The sequence below is a fragment of the Colius striatus genome, chromosome Z (assembly GCF_028858725.1).
Source record: "Colius striatus isolate bColStr4 chromosome Z, bColStr4.1.hap1, whole genome shotgun sequence".
Classification (NCBI taxonomy): domain Eukaryota; kingdom Metazoa; phylum Chordata; class Aves; order Coliiformes; family Coliidae; genus Colius; species Colius striatus.
In genome coordinates this window covers 66,658,769-66,678,301 of record NC_084790.1, presented here as the reverse complement: position 1 = coordinate 66,678,301, position 19,533 = coordinate 66,658,769, and the positions used below count along the sequence as shown (strand labels likewise).

The 19,533-nt window shown below is 40.2% G+C and overlaps 1 protein-coding gene across 1 annotated transcript in view; it reads left to right on the top strand.

Annotated features, from left to right (window-relative positions):
* SLC28A3 (solute carrier family 28 member 3) overlaps nucleotides 1-11,912 on the top strand; it is a 46,667-nt gene extending 34,755 nt beyond the window's left edge. The window contains exons 10-17 of the mRNA XM_062018264.1: nucleotides 15-140; nucleotides 1,237-1,364; nucleotides 2,167-2,335; nucleotides 3,935-4,132; nucleotides 6,741-6,822; nucleotides 7,844-7,942; nucleotides 9,525-9,648; nucleotides 11,527-11,912. Coding sequence (XP_061874248.1) covers nucleotides 15-140; nucleotides 1,237-1,364; nucleotides 2,167-2,335; nucleotides 3,935-4,132; nucleotides 6,741-6,822; nucleotides 7,844-7,942; nucleotides 9,525-9,648; nucleotides 11,527-11,644 — 1,044 coding nt within the window. The 3' untranslated portion in view covers nucleotides 11,645-11,912. The remainder of the gene's footprint in view (nucleotides 1-14; nucleotides 141-1,236; nucleotides 1,365-2,166; nucleotides 2,336-3,934; nucleotides 4,133-6,740; nucleotides 6,823-7,843; nucleotides 7,943-9,524; nucleotides 9,649-11,526) is intronic.
* Nucleotides 11,913-19,533: the final 7,621 nt, after the last annotated feature.

The following is a 19,533-nucleotide window of genomic DNA, read 5'->3' as shown; positions in this document are numbered from 1 at the left end:
TTTTCCATTTCCAGACAGAGTCTCCTCTCCTGGTACGGCCCTACTTACCATACATCACCAAATCTGAACTCCATGCAGTCATGACAGCAGGATTCTCAACTATTGCTGGAAGTGTCTTAGGAGCATATATATCTTTTGGGGTAAGACAGGAAAAGAGAACTGAAAAATACACTGTTTACATGTAAGGCCAGCCAAAATGCTTTGGAAGTATTCCTCAGTCATTCAATTTGTTTAATTTTTTTTTTCCTGGGATGAAGGTATTACCACAAGAGTCTCCTGTTTTCTGACAGGAAAAAGGATAATAAGATTTTACCTTGAATATGTTAAGTAACACAAATGCCTCCCTAAGTAATACAGAGAGACTTTCTGACATAGCTGGAAGAAATTGACTAATCCCATAAGGTCCAGATCAAGTGATATGTGGAATACACTAATTAAATGATCAACCTTCCACTTCTGTGGCAGTGATACAGATCAAGTCCTTAAAGAACTGTTGCTAGCTATGCGATCCTGAAAAGCTGACTTATGACTGACTGAGGTTTAAGCGATGTTGTAGAAACACAGATAATAAACACTTGGTCTGCTAAAGGGCTGGCAGCACAAAACCATCACAAAGCTTGAAGGTGTGATTTTATTATCAGAGTGGCTCAGGGACAGTTGATAAATGTATTAGTTCCATATTTGATTAAAATTCAATGGAAAGGCAGAGGCAAGAAGGGAATATTGGCCAAAAAGACTGGGAGAGTAAAATAAGAAAAGACAAAAATACTGCACCAGTTAGCAAAGAAGTTGTTTTGTATAGAAATTTGTGGAAGAAGATGTGAAGGAGAATAGAAGAATTTATGTTAGGCCATGTATAACCTTTTTTCTAAACAAAAATTCAAGGGACAAAACCAATTTGCTGTCACTGCAAGGCATAAAGGAGGTATTGAGGAAGGCTGGCTCTGCCATTGCTGTGTGCAGCTGCACTCAATGCACTTTGCCTTTTCTGTTTCTTTTGCCTTCTGGCTTGCTACTAGAGAGGAGTGAAGCAGTTTGCCTGTTGGAAAGATTACTCGATACTTTTCACTACTTAGACTTTTCCTGTCTCCAATTGGCTTTCTCCTGTATTGCTTATTTTCTTCTTTTCCTTGTAAGCAATTTGAACTTTTTGATCATCCCTTGTAGAATTGCGTTTCTCTATGTTTACACGTGATGTGGTTGTCACAATGTGTTTTCTGTCACCTGAATTTCTAGGTTTCTGCCTCCCACCTACTGACTGCTTCTGTCATGTCAGCACCGGCATCATTAGCCATCTCCAAACTATTCTGGCCTGAAACTGAAAAACCTACAGTAACTCTGAGTGGCCTAAAAATGGCAAAAGGGTAAGATGACCTAGGCTGTAGTTAATAATAACACTCATGCAAAAGTGAGATTTTGAAAGATTAACTCCTCACACATAAGCTTCAGGGAAAGTACATGGTAGATAAATTAATTACACACCAATATACCCCAAATGAGAACTTTGTGAATTCAGGTGCAACATGCTCCATTACAGTATACAGAGGTATCACTATCCATTGGGATAGGCATAGAGATGCCAAGAACCTGAGCCAGACAGTAAACTTTCCAAAGAGAGGGGGAAATACCTACCTGAGGTGAGATACCAAGATGTTTTCCTATTTGCTCTGTTGCTGTTTTTGTTTTGTAACATATTTGTAAACTCAAACACGCAAAAGCAGAGGTGGAGCAATAATAAACAGCAGTGAACTTGTAGCTCATCTGCAGGGAGACTGACTTGCCTTGAGAATGACAGGCAAAGTAAAAAAGCTTGTAAGAGCCTGCTCCTGAATAGCCCAGGCATGTCTGCAAAGGGCTGCCTGGAAAGACAGCAGTGCCCACTCCTTCGTCTCAGCAGTATCACAGGCAGACACAGTAATGAGACCTGATCCAGATCTTGCCCAGCCCTGAATGTGCCAGTATTCATCCTCAGTATGTTGAAAGCACACCCTCCCAGTGTCTCCCATGAGGACAGAAAGCAGAAATCTACTCCACTTTACCATTTCTTTTTTCCTACAAGTAAGCAGACATCTTCAGTAACAGGTTTCTAATCAATGTAACTTTTAGCTCTATGATTTGTTCTTGAATTAAAAAGTATTCACACTTGTTTTCTTCTCATTGTTAAAGTGAATCAAAGAACCTACTGGAAGCAGCCAGCCAAGGTGCCTCTAACTCCATCATGCTGGTAGCAAACATCGCTGTGAATCTGATTGCCTTCCTTGCCCTGCTGGCTTTCGTTGACTCAGCCCTCTCATGGCTGGGCAATCTTTTTGACTATCCACAACTGAGCTTTGAGGTATGGTCTCCAGATCTTTCATGCAGCTTATTTATCATGCATTCATAATTTGTTTTTCTTAAAATAAGTGCCTGGGCAGTTTTGTTGTAAGGCTTTTGATTTTTAATACAATTTTAACCCTGAAGATTTTTGTGTGTGTGGTCTTCAAAAATGCCTTTACAGCCAAAGGAAAATTGTTGCCATGTAAATACTTCTGTATCTACTAGGCCATGTATAGCTTCTCTCTGTGATTTTCTTGCTAAAGTATGTTTACAGAGCATTGTATGCAAAAACCTACCTCCTTTGTCTTGGCTGTTCAGCAGATCTGTAAGTTACACACTTGCCAAACCATTGACATTTCCTTGAGTCCAACTTATAAAGTGGCTTTAGCTTGAGAAAGCCCCAACAAGCCCTTAATGCTCTCTAGTTTCACTTAGATAGAGACACTAGGGCAAGACCTAATGCTACAGGCCCAGGCTGACTCAATACCACTTAGTCGTCAACACAATTAAGTTGTAAAACTGCACCCAAATCACTCAGCTGAGCAAACAGCTTTTAAACATGATTTTTTTTTTAACCTAGGTCACACATCATTTTTTACTCAATGCAACAATCTTGGTTCAATGGTTTTTGGGCTTTTTGGTTTTGAAGTATGTAATAAAAGTTCCATGTGAAACACATATGCAACCTTGTGATAAAGGTACTGCAGAAGTGAACAGACACTCCTAGCAGAAATGGCTTCAGCAATATTAAGCTTTTACCCTGCACAGCTTCCACAGATTATCCCACTCCACAGACACAGCAGTGTAAAGACACATATCTCAACCACTCATGCAAGTGCTGGTGTTTTAGTAACTGCTGCATGGAGTAAGGTTTGGACAGATAGACAACGCATCTGAGACCCACAAACATGGTTCATTCAGCCATCCATCGCTTTTGTGAGACTCTAACCTGTAGCCTTTTGCAGTCAGAGAAACCAACCAGGAATAGTAATTGCTTAAACACCTCAGTTACATTCACAAAGACAATCTGACCAAACCTCACAGCTGGAGCTATTTTGTCTCCTATATAAAAATAGTCTATACTCTGATATATATTTGCATAAAAATTTTAACATTAAGGAAAAGGATGCAGTTTTAATTATGCCAGATGCAGTTTTTATGCAGAGACAAGTTTTTTGTTTACACCAGTTGGAGTCCAATAACCCAGTAATTAAGAGTGTTCATTAACACACTTGATTTAATCATCAGAAGAACTAGACTTCTCAATTCTCTCATCAGCTCTTTTAACTCAACCCTCCTTCTTTGCTTCTAACATTATGATCTGTCTGAAGCATTGTTGGAGAAAAAAGGCACAGAAGCTTTTGTTTTACTTTAGCTGTAAAATTATGGACTTAATTTTTTTGTACATCTAGATTTTGGGTCAGTCTTTTAACAATTACTTAAGCATGCCTTACTGTTAAGACCTCTCAGTCTCCTAGACATGTTGTCAGTAAGAACCCAAGGTCAGTTTTCCTCTGCTGAAGTAAACCTATCACTTTAAGTTTAGACAATTTATTGCAAGATAGTGGTTTTTGACCAACCATATCTTTTAACCTTCTTTGTCTTACATATTTCACAGACTGTTTGTGCTTACATCTTCATGCCATTCTCTTTCATGATGGGGGTAGACTGGGAAGACAGTTTTATTGTTGGTGGACTACTGGGTTACAAAATTTTCTTCAATGAATTTGTGGCTTATGAACGCCTCGCAAAACTGATTCACAACCGAGAAGAGGGTGGGATCATGTACATTAATGGTGTGAAACAGTATATGACTGTAAGTAACATTTTCTATTCTACATATTTTTGGGGTCTAATATTTGTTCTGCTGAAATTCAACTTTTTATTTTAATATGGGCATAAAGGATTGAACATGACACTAAAGTATGTCTTTCAGTGACAAAGCTCAATTATGAAATTGCAGCATGGCTTTGTGAGGCTGCCATAACTGTCATCACGCTAGCTGCTGCAAAAAAGCATAGCAAAAGAAAAGCATAGTTTTGGGGAGCACATACTGTCCCCTCAGACACTGTGCTGAAGACGAAGGCTGTATTCAAGGTGAGTTTCTTATTACCTGTTTTTTAGCCAGCTTTTCCCCATGAGATACTCTCCCAAGAAAATCTTAGTCAGGATCGTCCTGCTTGCAGAGTTGAGACAAGCATTAAGCTTCAAGAAAGACATGCTGAAAGCTTTGCTTGGTGGCATTTAAGATATTGCTAGCACACCTGCTGCAGATTACTGTCCCCTGTGTGTACGGCGGCAATACATGTATTACATGGCATGCAGCTCCCTTGTCACCATGAGTCCAACCAGTTTGTTGCAATTATCAATGAATGTTAGCTTGCATGAGGTTTTATAGTCAAAGCCTGGGCCCACTCTGCATGCACACATCCACTCAGAATCACCCAATAGGATACATAATTCTTACTACAATGTGGTCAGGAGGAAACCAAGAGAATGGCAATACAAAGGGCATCCTACGTGTGTACACAGGGTCAAAGAGCATGCAGCAATCAGGACTGATCTCTGCAGCCATGACTGCTTCCCCATCTGGCACCCACATGCACAGCCTGTACTAAATCTATCCTCATTCAAAGCCTGAATCTATCCTCATTCAAAGCGCAGGCAATGAAAACTGTGATATCCACCTTTACACCTGAATTGGCCTTTCTTCTTCAAATTGATACAAACTGTTACTTTACAGGACTCTTAATTAGGAAACACACTTTTGTACAGCTTCTATTCTTCATTTAATGTGGTGGATGCTGAGGATACCTGCCTGATACACAGAACCAAAAGCACATTCCTGACCACTTGCATTTCTTATTACCAGAACATATTTCACAAGTGGAGGTAGAAAATCAGGTGATCTGATCAAATACTCTCATGCTTGCACGAGTATCCATTACCAGTGTTACTGGAATTCCTGGAAACAGGACCCTGGGTTTAATCTGCCCTACTAGAATCATGCTACATTCTAAAGGGGCAATATGGCTCAGAACTCCTGAACAAGTGAAGAGGGTTTTTTTTTTTCAGTCTGGAAGTCAGCCTTAAAAGGCAGATCCCATCAACTGTATTTCACCTTTCTGTTGTTGTTGTTAGAAAGATGTCATCTGTAACTTCCATGTTTACTTCTAATACCTATGAAAAGCTGTATTACCTTCCATGATAAAAAAACTCTGAAATATAAAACCAATTTTAATTCATAACGCTAGTAAAAATTGCCCAGTAACCACTTCAATTATGGCAACAGTGCACTTGACTTTCACTTTTAATTTCTCTTCTGCTTCAGATCTGTAATACATTCAGGCACAAATATTCAGTCAGAGGGAACAAGCAAACGATCTTCTGAACTTCCTCACCTAAGCCAGTAATAACAAGGCTTCCTGTTTTCAGAGCTAGGAAAGTGCAAATGAAAGCGTTGAAGTCACTGTACACAAAGCTTTTTTCTAGGAAAAGCAGATAGAGTGGGTACTTGAAAAGCATTTTCCTACATATGTGCAGAGTGATTGAAAATATCTGCAAATTGGTTATCATAAAACAGGAATGGAAACAGAGAAACTTCTAACAAATAGGAAACCTACTAGAATTCTCACTCAGGCATCTTCAGCTTGGGCCTAAAACACAGTAAACAGGAGTTCAGAGCTGCCAATTTGGGAAAAATCCATTTGCTACTATATGTTGCTTCCTTTTCCAAAATGTCCAAACTATGTTTTATCTAAAGGTTTTCAAGGTTTGCAGCCTGGTTTCACACAAAATAATTTTGTGTACAGTGAGGGATCCTTCCACAGGGACAAAGGCCAGCTCAATCTTGTCCCTGTCTTGAGGTCCACATTGAGCTGCTGTTGCCCAAGAAGAGGAAGGTGGTTGAAGTCAGGAAGGAAATATGGAGATTCCAGAATCTGCCTGTTACCACATGAAAGCACCCACAATCCAGGACACTCATTTCCCTTCTCTTCTGTGCACACATAGAGCAGCTTTGCACAGGGAGCCCTCTGCTTGTTCAGGGAAAAAGAAGTCAGGGATATATACTAAAACTTGAGATTTCCGCAGAATATTGCAAAGGCAGCTATGACTCGTATCTTCAGAAAGCAGCCAAATTACCACTTGTAAGATAAGAATTGTATTTTGTGTCACAGTAATATAAATGAAAAACAAAACCAATTAATGGTTTGAGTCCTCACATAGGCAGTGGGTATGAAAGCCTGCACCTTTTAGCAAGAGAATGCGCCTGGCTTTGTGACAGCTGCACACTGGGGCAGCAGCCAAGCAAAACAGTGTGATTTGAGTACTTGGAGCCCTGACCCACAATGCCACATTTTTAGACCTCTAAATTCACATGAGATGTTTCAAATAACTCAACAGGGTGTGTTTTTGTTTTGCAGGTTCGCTCTGAAGTCATTGCCACCTATGCTCTTTGTGGGTTTGCCAACTTCGGCTCCCTTGGACTGGTAGTAGGAGGCCTAAGTAAGAACACTCCTTACAGACAATTTATTTGGCAGGAAAATAGGAAAGAAAACACCTGGAGTAAAAGGCTGTGGATCAAGATTATCAATGTTATAGAATCATAGAATTATACAATGGTTTGGGTTGAAAAGTACCTTCAAGATCATTTAGTTCCAACTGTCCTGCCATGGGCAGGGACACCTTCTACTAGATCAGGTTGCTCAAAGACTTATCCAACCTGGCCTTGAACACTGACAGTGACAGGACAGCCACAGACTTTCTGGGCAACCTATGCCAGTGCCTCATCACCCTCACAGTGACCTTAGAGAATCACAGAATCCTAAGAGTTGGAAGGGAGCTTGAAAGATCATCTAGTGCAACCCTCCTGCCAGAGCAGGATCACCTAGAGTAGGTCACACAGGAACTCATCCAGGTGGGTTTTGAATGTCTCCAGAGAAGGAGACTCATCAACCCATCTGGGCAGCATGTTCCAGTGCTCCGTCACCCTCACAGGGAAGAAATTCTTCCTTATGTTTCTTTGGAACCTCTTGTGTTTCAGCTTCTACCCATTGCCCCTTGTCCTATCGTTGAACATCACTGAGAACAGCCTGACTCCATCCTGATATCTGCACTTTATGTATTTGTAAACATTAATGAGGTCATCCCTCAGTCTCCTCCAAGCTAAAGAGCGCCAGCTCCCTCAGCCTTTCATCATAAGGGAGTTGCTCCATTCCCTTTGCCATCTTGGTGGCCCTGCACTGAACTCTCTCCAGCAGCTCCCTGTCCTTTTTGAACTGAGGCGCCCAGAAACGGACACAGTATTCCACATGTAATCTCACAAAGGCAGAGGAGAGGGGGACAAGAACCTCTCTCAACCTACTGCCCACAGCCCTTCTAACACAGCCCAGAATGCCATTGGCCTTCTTGTTCCTCCTCATTCAAACTGCAGGGCAGAAACTTCATCTTGTGATGATTAACTGGCATACTCATAGTCTTTATATTTTTATGCATGTAAGTTTGACACATTTAATTTTCCTTCTAGCAAGTATGGCTCCTACAAAGAAACAAGAGATCGCCAGCGGTGCCCTCAGAGCCCTGGTGGCAGGAACTGTGGCCTGTCTGATGACAGCCTGCGTGGCAGGTATCGTACCCAGGGGGTGCATTGTGTCTGACAGGAATGAAACTCAGTTTGGGACAAAAGGTTCTGGAAAACTATGATATAAGAAGATTTATTTTATTTTTCCATGATGTCTCACTGCTCTTTGTTTTGTTTTGCTTGTCTGTGTGTAACACGTGACTGATCAACAAAGCAAAGTATAGCTGAGTTACAATCCCTCCTCCACACTGCTGGCTACAGAAACACAGAATTACGGAGCAGAAATGAAGCAGTGCAATGACAAGAGGGTGTGAGACAGAGGGAGCACGGGTGCAGCCAGACAACTTTTTGCCTTGATGTTAAATTGATTTTTGGGCTAATAGTACTCCCATAGAACATTTAAGTTAATGAAACTGTCCTAGGGTGGAACTCAACAACAAATCCTTATTTGGAAAGTCCCACCTACAAGCTGAGTGGAGTCAACAATGCAACAGACATTTTAGAGAGGAAATTTTAAAGAATATAATATTAATGATTCAAAAGAGTAATTAATTGACCAGATATGGTTCAGCATCTATCTCCAGTATTTAACAGTCCCCTTTCAAGCTTTCTTGACTGAGCATGTGATAAACAGAATTGCTTGATGAAGGTTAAGGCACTCATATTCCTCAAGTGAAAAAAAATCTTTGTATTTTATTTGACTGCAAATAGCATGTCTCTTTCTAACACATCTTACCTATTCCTTTATGTTCACCAGAGTAACAGAAACATATACATTTTAAGAATAGGTCAACACTATTTTATGAAGTTTATAGAAGTAGTACACCTAAAATGTCATTAGTCTCACAGCCTTCCATAATATTTTGATACATGACTAGGCTGTATAACTGGAGAATCCAGAGGCCCAAGTGAAATGTGGCATTTTGCAATCTTGGCCTTAAGAATACAATTTTGAACAGACATTGGGAAATCATTCTAAAACAAGAAAATCCGAAACATTCCACCCACTCTTGCCATTGTGAGTGCTTTCCTCATGCCCAGAAGAAGGTAAAATAGCTGAAGGAATGTCTACTGCCCCTATTGAGATAAGAACCTATTAAAACCTGTGTTCTATGAACAAGAAGAAGCTGTTGCTTTCATATTTTTGTGTCTTAATTACAATGAATGCTGACATTACTATTTATAGGAAATTCTTCAGAACGTCTTGCAAAGCAAATATAAATAGAAAATGTTCTGTATTTACGTGCACTGCTATACATGCAGCGTAGCTCCATTTTAATTAATGAGAGCACTCTGGCCTAGCAGTGAGAAAGCCATTAGCTTATCTTTTTAGTATCTTTAAAAGGGGCAGAAAATCAACATGATGCAAGCGTAACAGGTTACTATGGTTTAATTTCTAAGTATTAAAAAAAAGTTTGTGGTGACTCCCTAATCCAGTTCTACAAAATGGTTTGGAATTTTTAAAAGTCCCATAATTCAAGGGTTTTAATCTTGCACCTTTACAGCAGCATCTTGGAGTGTGGTTTCATGTCAGACAGAATGTTTCATCTGACCATGTTCCAGTGACTGACATCCCCAAGTCTTATCTTCCTCCTGATTACCCACTAAGAAAATTGTTACTTCACAGGAATGCTGGTTGTTCCTGGTCTGGAAGTTCCTTGCCACGTCTTATTTGGAAATGCCTTCAACTCCACAGATTTTCCTACAAACAGCACAGAGCTAGTTGGATGCTGCCAGCAGCTCTTCAACAGGTATTGCAGAAATTTTTCTCCTTCTGTCATCATAGTTTAGGGAGCTCACTTATTCTCTAGAAGTCTGATGATATTTTTTTTGTATTTGGTATTTATTCTTAGGCACCTGCTTGCCATGAGGTCGTATCTTTTAACAAAATTAATATTTTAATGCTGCTGAATTGTTTTCCTTTTCTTCTGTTACATGCCAAAGACAAATAGAAACAATTGAGAATTCAAAACATCTTTGTCCAAACCTTAGCTTCTTGAAAGACTAAACATAGATTATTGTGTAAAGATTCAGTGATGTAGCTCAAGTTCATCTCAAATATTAACAAAAAAAACCAAACTAAAATACATATTTGAACTAACATAATGTTAACATAGTATCTGAGGATAAGTCAGCTGAAAAAAAGCCAGGAGACTTTTCTTCTGCTGTGTATGAGTCTGGCTTGCCTGTTTAAACACATTTGAGGTAAAAGAATATTCTGATGTAAATGGTATTTGATAGTTTGCTATTCCAAGAGAGAGAAGAAAGAAATTATGTTATTAAATACAGAATACATTCAGATATACTTAACACTATCTCATCAAGAAACAAAGGTCAATGTATTTAGACTATGGCAAGGACCTTTTAAATTTTTCTTAATGTGCTACTTTTTTTTTTCTGTTTTCGCAACTAATTGCTTTAGAGATACTCTAAGTCATATTTTTTCCATGCTACTGGAAATAAAAGAACTTCATCCTTCTCTTCACATTGTTTTAGCAAAGACAATGTTCAAAGAACATTTGTTTATAAGAAAAAGATGCAATGTAAATATAACAGTGATGTTACTGTAACCTAACTTTCAGGAGGTCTCTCAAAAAAAATCCTTAAATGGAGAAAATTTTCAGAGTTCTTTTGATTTCACTGAATCTGGCTTCACACCCCCTTCCTTAACTAAAATAGCATCTTTGTTGTATCTTATTAGTATCAAGATTGTGGCAACTTATAATTTCTTATGAAGATTAACTCATGTTAGGAATTCCAACTCTAACTTCGGGAGATTTTTTTTTTTTATTGTACTGTTCTTTTCACATATATATTTCTTCTTTCCATGGCTTGGCATAAAATACACCTTTGAATATGGGCATATACAATAGGTAAAGTGGCCTTATTTTTTAGGATAACATTTTTAGATTTCCACCATTCACAAAAATGTCATTTAAAAAGAAAAAAAAATCATGTTAGTATCAAGATCCAACTTTCTTTTGCCTGGACATTAGCACTTGCATATCACTGCAAAGAATTTCTGTTTATGTAACTCAATGTTCCATATAAGTTCATCATAACATTGAAACAGTGTCAAAAACTTTTTTTGCATAGTACAAATTATCTGTGATATTTGTTATATTCTGTCCTTCCTATTTTTTCATCACTCCAACTTTTTCTCATCACACTAGTTTTAACTCTGCTAGGTTGCTACAAAGACAACAACTTGCTCTGTTTTCGCCAGAGTCATTGTTTAGAAATGTTTTGAGGGTACAAAAACCTTGACCAGTGAAGTGAAAGCCACAATTATTTCAGTTACCTAGGAAGATAAACCCAAGACATAAGAACCTTATACAGAAAATCAGGCATCACCCCAATAAAAAAGTAGAACATCTGGTCATGGCATGTGGCTGGTGTTTGGAAAGTCTTCTCCATTTCATTTTTTGTGAAAATTATAACACGTTTCAAGTTGCTTTGGAGAAAGTGTATGTGCATGTGCATATATGCATACATATATCCATACACTGCACATATGTATATATCTGGAGAGAAGGGGACAGGGGGAGAGAGGAGGAGAGGAGAGGCAGAGAATGGGCTATTCTCATAAAAGAACTATGTCTGATTTCTGCTTTTGTCTCCTTCTCCAGTGTAAATCATTCGCAGGAGACCTTTCCTGGAGGAAACTACAGCCTGAATTTCTGGAAAGGATGCTGCCGAATACTGTATCAATCTCCTTTTAACTGCACTTGGATTAATTCACAATAATTTTCCCATACTATGACATTGTTAATGCCAAAGGCTTAGGAAAAAAGATTTGGGAAAGGCTTTGGAAAAAACATCAGGAATGTCAGGATATCCTGAAATAGCCCTCAAATAAAGTGTGCAGATGGAAATGAACCATTCTACTCTTATGAAACAATAACTAACTTTTCAATCTTCCATTAACTATTGTAAAATCTTGTGGAAAATCCAAATTCATAAAATCAATCAGCTGCAGCACAGCTGTTTTCAGAGGGCATTTATTTGGAGTTATTCTAACAGATGCTAATTTCTTGTAAAACTCAGTTTATTAAACTTTAAAAATTATAAATGCCAGCGTTGTTACTATGTGTGATTTTTATCAGGGTTTTCATTTTGCTAAGTGTTTTTCTTTACCCTCATCCACCTAGATTGAGAAGATTGCATGTCAACTGCCTTTTTCTTTGCTTTCAAAGAATGTTGCTAATCGTGATTATGGCAGATACCTGCTCAAATATTTTACGCAAATCTGTCCTAAAGAAACTGCATGGGCTTGGTCAACTTTTTTACATTTTTTATCCAGCATCCTGGTTATAGCAGGGTTTTGTTTTGAGATCAATTTAGAGTCTAAAACAGAGAAATTGTGTTCTTTTGAGCAAAATTAATCAGAAACATTAACTCCCACCATCAAGCAGATGCTGCAGTGTAAATCTCCCACTGAGTCACAAGGGCTGACAGCAAATCTACTTCAGCGTGGGCTCTTCTCTCCATGGGTCCACAAAGCCTGTCAGGAAGCTGCTTCAGTATGGGCTTTCCACAGGGTCACAGCCTCCTTCAGGCATCCATCTGGTCTGGCATGGGCTCCTCCATGGGTCTGTGCTCCCCTGTGGCCTGCATGAACTGCAGGGGGACAGCTGCCTCACCATCGGCTGCACCATGGGTTGCAGGGGAACATCTGCCCCAGTGCCTGCAGTACCTCCTGCCCTCCTCCTCCACTGCCCTTGGCATCTGCAGGGCTGTTGCTTTCACATATTCTCACTCCTCTCTTGCAGTGCAATTCTGCATGGTTTTTTCCCCCTTAAAAACATTATCATAGTGGATGACCTTGGTCTTGGCCAGGTGTGGATGTGTCTTGGAGCCAGCTGACACTAGCTCTGTCAGACAGGAAGGAAACTTCTATCAACTTTTCACATAAGCCACCCCTGAAGTTCTTCCTGCTACCAAAACCTGGCCCCACAAAACCAATACATATATTTGTATAGATTTAAAGATCTACACAAACATTTTGGAAGTAATAGATTAAATAATAGATGAAGCCTACATGGAGATATCCCTGTTTCAAAGGTCTCATAAAAAGAGGAGAGCTTAACTTGCTTTGTGGTTACTGGCATGGCAGTGCACAACAAGTTGTAACAAATACAGATGACAACACAGCATAGGTGGTGTGACTCAGTCTATCACCCTCAGAAGCTACCCACTGGATGTCAGTACTTATCCAATAGCCTTGTGGAGCTGTGATGGGATGTTAGTTAGTCACTAACAATCACTGGTAATAATTCCAGGAAATGTTTTAAACAGATTAGTGTACCAACTGTTCCAGGAAACATACTGTGTAGCCTTTATCATGTTCAGAGCATATACAATCAAAGAAAACTATCCTTAAAGTAAAACAAGTTCACTCTGACCCCAATCTACACAAGTAACAAAACATGTAAACGAGCAAAAGCTGGCAGGTAGCAAGAATATTTCTCTTCCAATTGGCTGAGAGTTAGTTGGTAAAACAGGCATACTTTTAGAAACCAACTATTTCCAATTCTATATACCAGAGCAGTCTTGCAAACTATACACCTTTGTGAGCATGTGAATAATTGTGCTCAAGAGGGAAGTCATATATATAGCAAGTTATGGAGTGTTCTCCAAACCAAGTGTCACCTCTTTCTCACCACACGTGACTACAGAGCAGCAAGATGATAAAGATGCAGAATATGAATATCATTCATTTACAGAGTGATCATGACCGAGCAATGGCTGCATACTTCACATCTGCACAGCTCATGAAAGTATGTTACTCTTCCATGCTCTATATTGGACTGGAACTCTTTGTTCTGCATTTGCTCTGAAGTGGTCAGACTGCTTTCCACTACACAGTGCCATAAAAACACAGTTTCCAATGTTGTGAGTCTGTGGATGACTAACAGACTTCCAAATTTTAAATAGATACAGGTAGTTTTAGAGTTGCTTAAGCATGTTGCTTAGTAGTAGCACATAGCACCAAGCCTCACCAGCAGTAGTAGAATTAAAAATCATGTCTAAGCCTTGATGGAGGGCAACAGAAGCTTCCTGACCTTTTGAGTCAGGTGACATAGGAAGCACAGAGCCCTGCCTGGCAGCTGGTGGCACAGGCAGATGTGCCCTGAGGGTATGTGGATGGCTCCAGTTCTGGACTTTAAGGGCACATTTCCCCTGTATGGCCCCATCTCGATGCTGCAAGCAAGCCTGCAGAATGGGTAGGCCTACTGCTATTCTAAGCTACTACTTGGTATCAAACATAAAAACAAGTGGCAGGTTACAAAACTGTGGTGTTTCAGAGCCTGGATTGAATTCCTCTCTTGTTTACATCAACCTGAACTTGTGGGATCTTCACTAAAGCAGTAGTTAAAGCAGTAGTTGTGATACACGTATACCAGTGCAGTGGTTTTGCCTGCGTCAGGTTTTTTGGTAGCAGCGGGGCTATGGGGTGGCTTCTTAAAAAAAAAAAAAAAAAAAGAGTTCCCAGAAGCTTCCCTTGTAGCTCACAGGGTTTGGGCCAGGCAATTCTAAGATGAACCCTGCACCTGACCCAGGCCTGGCCAAGTAGTGATGGAGGTAACACCTCTGTGAATGACATATTTGAGAATGAGAAGTTGTTGCACAGTTGCAAATCTGCAGCAGCAACAGGGAGCGAGAATGTGAAAACATCTCTGCAGACACCAAGGTCAGTGGAGAAGGAGGGGGAGGAGGGAGTTTAGACACTGAAAAGGCTACCCTGTGATATGTGGTGAGAACCATGGTGAAGCAGGTTGTCCCCCTGCAGTCCATGGAGGCCACTGGGAAGGAGAGACCCACTCACAGCCCATGGAGGACCCCACGCTGAAGAGGGTGGATGCCTGAAGCAGGCTGTCACTCCATAAGAAGTTCACCTGGAGCAAGTTCCTGGCAGGACCTGGGAGTCCATGGGGGAGGTGCCCACAGCGGAGCAGGTTTGCTGTCAGGACTTGTGATCCCATGAGGGACTCAGGCTGGAGCAGTGTGTCCCTGAAGGACTGTTCTCCTGGTGGATGACCCCATGCTGGAGCAGTGAGGAGCTGCAGACCATGGGAAGGACTCACACTGGAGAAGTTCATGAGGGACTGTCTCCCATGGGAGGGACCCCACAGTGTAGCAGTGGGAAGTGTGATGAGGTCTCCCCCTGAGAAGAAGCAGAGGCAAAGTCCATCTGTAACGAACTAACTGCAACCCCCATCCCCCATCCCCTGTGCTGCTGGAGGGGAAGGAAAGAGTCCCAGGAAGAGGAGGGATGGGGGGAGGTGATTTTAAGATGGTTTTATTTCTCATCTCCCTGCTCTTATTGTTTCTTTAACAAATCAAACCTTTTTCTCCCTACGTTGAGTCTGTTTTTGCCCATGATGCTAATTGCTGAGCGATCTCTCTGTCCTTATCAACTCACAAGCCATTTGTTATATTTCTCTCTCTCTCCTGTCCCGTTTAGGAGGAGGAGTGATTTTATGACTGGGTGGACATTGGGCTAAATCACCACAACCAGTGTAAATTAAATTATTTTTTTTTCTTTGATTTGACTCTGATTTCATGCCAATTTTAAAGTCTTCCAGTTCACAGGAGCCAATGGAAGAACTTCAGTTAACACAGTGCTGTATAACTATCAGTGCAACCGTACGCAAGCTTCTGTTCTGCCTCGTGGAGCTCTGATTTTAAAACCCAAGAATATTGAGAAAAACAGACTGGTGAAAGACAGTTTACTCCTTAGCTGAGAACTACTTGATGATGGTTTTACAGAGGGGGAAAAAAAAATCAAAGCATTTTCCCGTTGCTATGGCATTCTTCAGCATATGAGTTTGCTATAGCAACCAGTGCACTACCTCAGAAGGCATTGATCAGAACACATGGGTTGCCATGATTGCCACAGTGAAAAGAGATATTTTCTTTTTGCTGTATTGATCAGTGCCTTTGGTGTTGAATGGCTAAAAATGTCAGGGAGGTGGGAGCCCATAACACAAGAGTACTGCATGTTCTGTGGTGGAATGTATAGATATCACTTCAGGACCACATTTGTCTGGATCAAATGAGATTATCTTGAGTTTTCAGAAGAAAAATCTGGCATGTAACCGGTATCAAATATATATAAAAAATATTACACTTAGGTCTTGTCACTTACTTTTTTCCCACATACTAGGAAAGTGTTCCTACATCAGAAGCAATAACATTACATCATTTGGAGACTTAGATTCAGGGAGAATGGCTCCATGAATAGGATAATAAACCTGGACTTATATCCAGTTATTTAAATAGTCCAGTTTTGCCGCAGGCCTCATGTCTGCTTGGGAAAGATTCTCAGCTCTGTAAAATGAAGTCATAGCCTGGGGGTGTTGTTAGCAGTTGCAGTACAACAAAAATTGTTAGATAGCAGAAGGAGGAGAACAAAACTTTTCCAGTTGTGGAATCACACACCTGGGAGCTCCCTCCAGCCTGATTCTGTACTGAAAAGTAATGAGGAGCTATGCATCACACACTTAGTTTCTGTCAGAGGCTCTTACACATGGATCAAAACAGATGTAACTCCACCAATCTGGCACTTTGCCTAAACTAACAGCTATGGTTCAAATAAAGGAAGAAAGATGTGAATAGGTTCATACCAATGTTATTTCTACCCTCTAAAGAAAAAAATATTGAACTGCTGTAGCATCTGAGCTCAAATAACCAACACCAGGGATACAAAAAAATTGATGCTCGTACCACAGGGCTACTGCTGCATTGTATCATCTCAGCTCTCTTCCACAGTTGCTTTATTATCTCTATGACTCAAAATATTTGAAATATCCTTAATTGCTGACTGAATTTGTTTTAGAAAACTCTCATTTGACTCTATTTGGCTATTTGGCCATGTTACACCTTCTATTACACAGGGGAAGCTGTTTATCCTGCATAATGCTTGTGTTACAGATACTTTCTCAAGAAGCCACTGGAAAAAAAGTCTTTATCCATTCCCCACAGTTTTCTTTAATAATCATACTCAGGTATTTAAAAAAATTTTTTCTTGGAGTTACACAGTTCTTGCACACAGCTCGGCTGAAGTCAACTAAGATACTCTTTGTACAATATACTTACCTTGCATGAGTGATTGTAGTAACTGGCTTGACTGAAAACTGCCTAGGAAAACTTGCACAACTCTCTAAGAGCTACCAGTTTACTCCTTGTGTTATCTTGACTACACAATACACCTATGGCAGAGCCCAGGATGAAATTTCAGGTCATGCTGCATTTACCAGTTGAGTGTTGTATCCCCAAGCTTCTTTCTTCCCTCCTTTCATCCTTTCTTCCTCTGACCACTCCATGGTTTTACAGTAGCACTGTTTATCACTGTTTACATCTTGCTTTCTGTATCTGTTGCTTTTACTCTGGATTTCACACACCACTGCAGGGGTGCTGGAATTTTTCCTCTCTTGGGTCACTAGGTGGCAGAACACAATCAGTAAAAGCTCTTCCCAAGAAACCGCGTGTGGATACAAGCTTTTTAGTTGTATGTATACGGCCTACTTGGAGGTTTTGTTGCTCAAAACTTCAGGTTAAATAACTTTATTAACTACTTCCCATTTTCAGGAAATGTGGAATTATTATATGTTTTCGCCAAGATGATTTGCTTTTAAAGGGCCACTGTGGGTACTTTAAACAGATCCACCTGACAGTGCCACGCAGTCATTCCTGAAATTCGTCTTTTTCCCAAAATGCTGCCCTCTGATTACCTTAAATTTCTTGCTGCCTTTTTAGATTGTGGTAAAAGGTGTTAATGCCTGTGTGTAGTAACCATAGTGAAAGCAGTGGAATAAATCATGGAATAAATCAAGACTTGGATTCTGCAAAACTTGCAGCAAATGGTGTTCTGGGGATGGTAGTTGTGCACTTTGCTATAATATTCCCATTCTATTTAGCTGCAGGTAGCATGGGCCTAAAAGGTTTCTAAAACTTGTGCATGGTCCAAGGTAACAACACTAGTAACAGTACCAAAGTCAATTTTACTATAATCTCCACCAGCAGCCCAGCTCTCAGCACATCTTCAGCCGTGGGACTTGGGGAACGTGATAACACTTTTCACATACTGTTATATCTCTCCTTAGTTGCCTTGTAGAGGTAAGGGGAATAGGAACCATCAGCTCACTGTGGTGAAGAGGGTTAAGGAAAAACATATTAAGGATGACATATACCATGAGTAGCAGCCCTAGAAAACAGTACCCTTGGAAAGGAGAAGCAAATGGTCTATTGCAGACAAAGCAATGACAAGACATCCTTATGAGATGTGACTCAAGAAAACGACTTGTTTCTGGAGTATCAATTGTTGCAGTCTCTGGTATACTCTATTTACAGGGAAGAAGGGAGCACAAAGAGCCTCCCCAGCCTTCCAAAGACACTAGAACTCCTACTCAACTACTTACTGCTAAATATGGAAAACTAATCCACCTTGCAGAACATAACCTGCTCACAATGAGCTGCGAGAGTTTGCACAGAATTTAAAAGGCTCTTTAAAAGAAGCTGGATGAGTATAGCCTTCTCAAAACTTAAATAAGGAGCATCTCTCCATTGTTTTCTCTCCAATTGAGAAATATTTCATCAAACAACATGAGACAGCAGAGCACTTGCTGTCTACTTTGGGCTGGTTTTGATCTCAGATCTGTGGTCGGACTAATGGGAACATTTGGGAAAGGTATGCACAAAGGCAAGGGGATGTGAACATGTATCCTTCAGCAACCTGAACTGGGACTATGCACAAAACACTCTCGAAAAACCTAAGGGACTCAAATTCACTGGCAGTGTGCTCTTGAGGCAACCTCAGATAGATTTGGCTTTCTTACATCAGCTTTTCTCTGTATTTCCTCATATCATTCTATAAAGGTTGTTATATATGCTTATAACTGGAGTTAACAAAAGCCCTTGTGGGTGGCAGCAGAGTGAGTGGTGATGTTGCTCGTAGCAGCAATGTCCAGCTTTGAAAAGCTTCTCCCTTTTGGAACACAAGAGCATTTTTATGTGGACATGAAAGGAAGCATATTCTCAAAAAATACTTTCAGCTTTTTTCCAAAAGGAATGTTTCTGTCCTGTGTACTTTAACTTGACTGTTTCCAATAAGAATTTGCCAAATAACGGACAAAATGAAAAGATTAAACCGATGGTCCAATTCACTGTAGTGTTTTGTCTATGTTTTTGTGGTTTTTTCTTTCCAGGGGAATGCAAGATTTTAAACAATGGTAACTTTCTATTCCATGAAGACTGCTGCCTAAATTTCCTTCAAAATGTTAGTGTTGACTAGAAGGGCTTTCATCTCCATTCCTGAGTATATTGCAATAATTAGGAAAATAGAATTCTTTATCTAATAATTGATCTTCTGATCTATAGACATGTTGCCCTTTGCAATTCTCTGAATATTCAGTAGGATGCTAAAATTGTGCATAAATTATTCCTATATTAGAAATCACCCTCATTCTCTTCTTACTCTTAAAACAGCCCCTAAAACAGCAATGAGAAGGTACTTTGAGCTGTCTCGAAGTTTATTTCTTCTCTGAGATGAGGTCTTGGGCCAGTGGAAACATCTCCCCGAACCCTACAACACAGATACCAGGCAAAAATGGCTTCTGCACTGTATGTATATT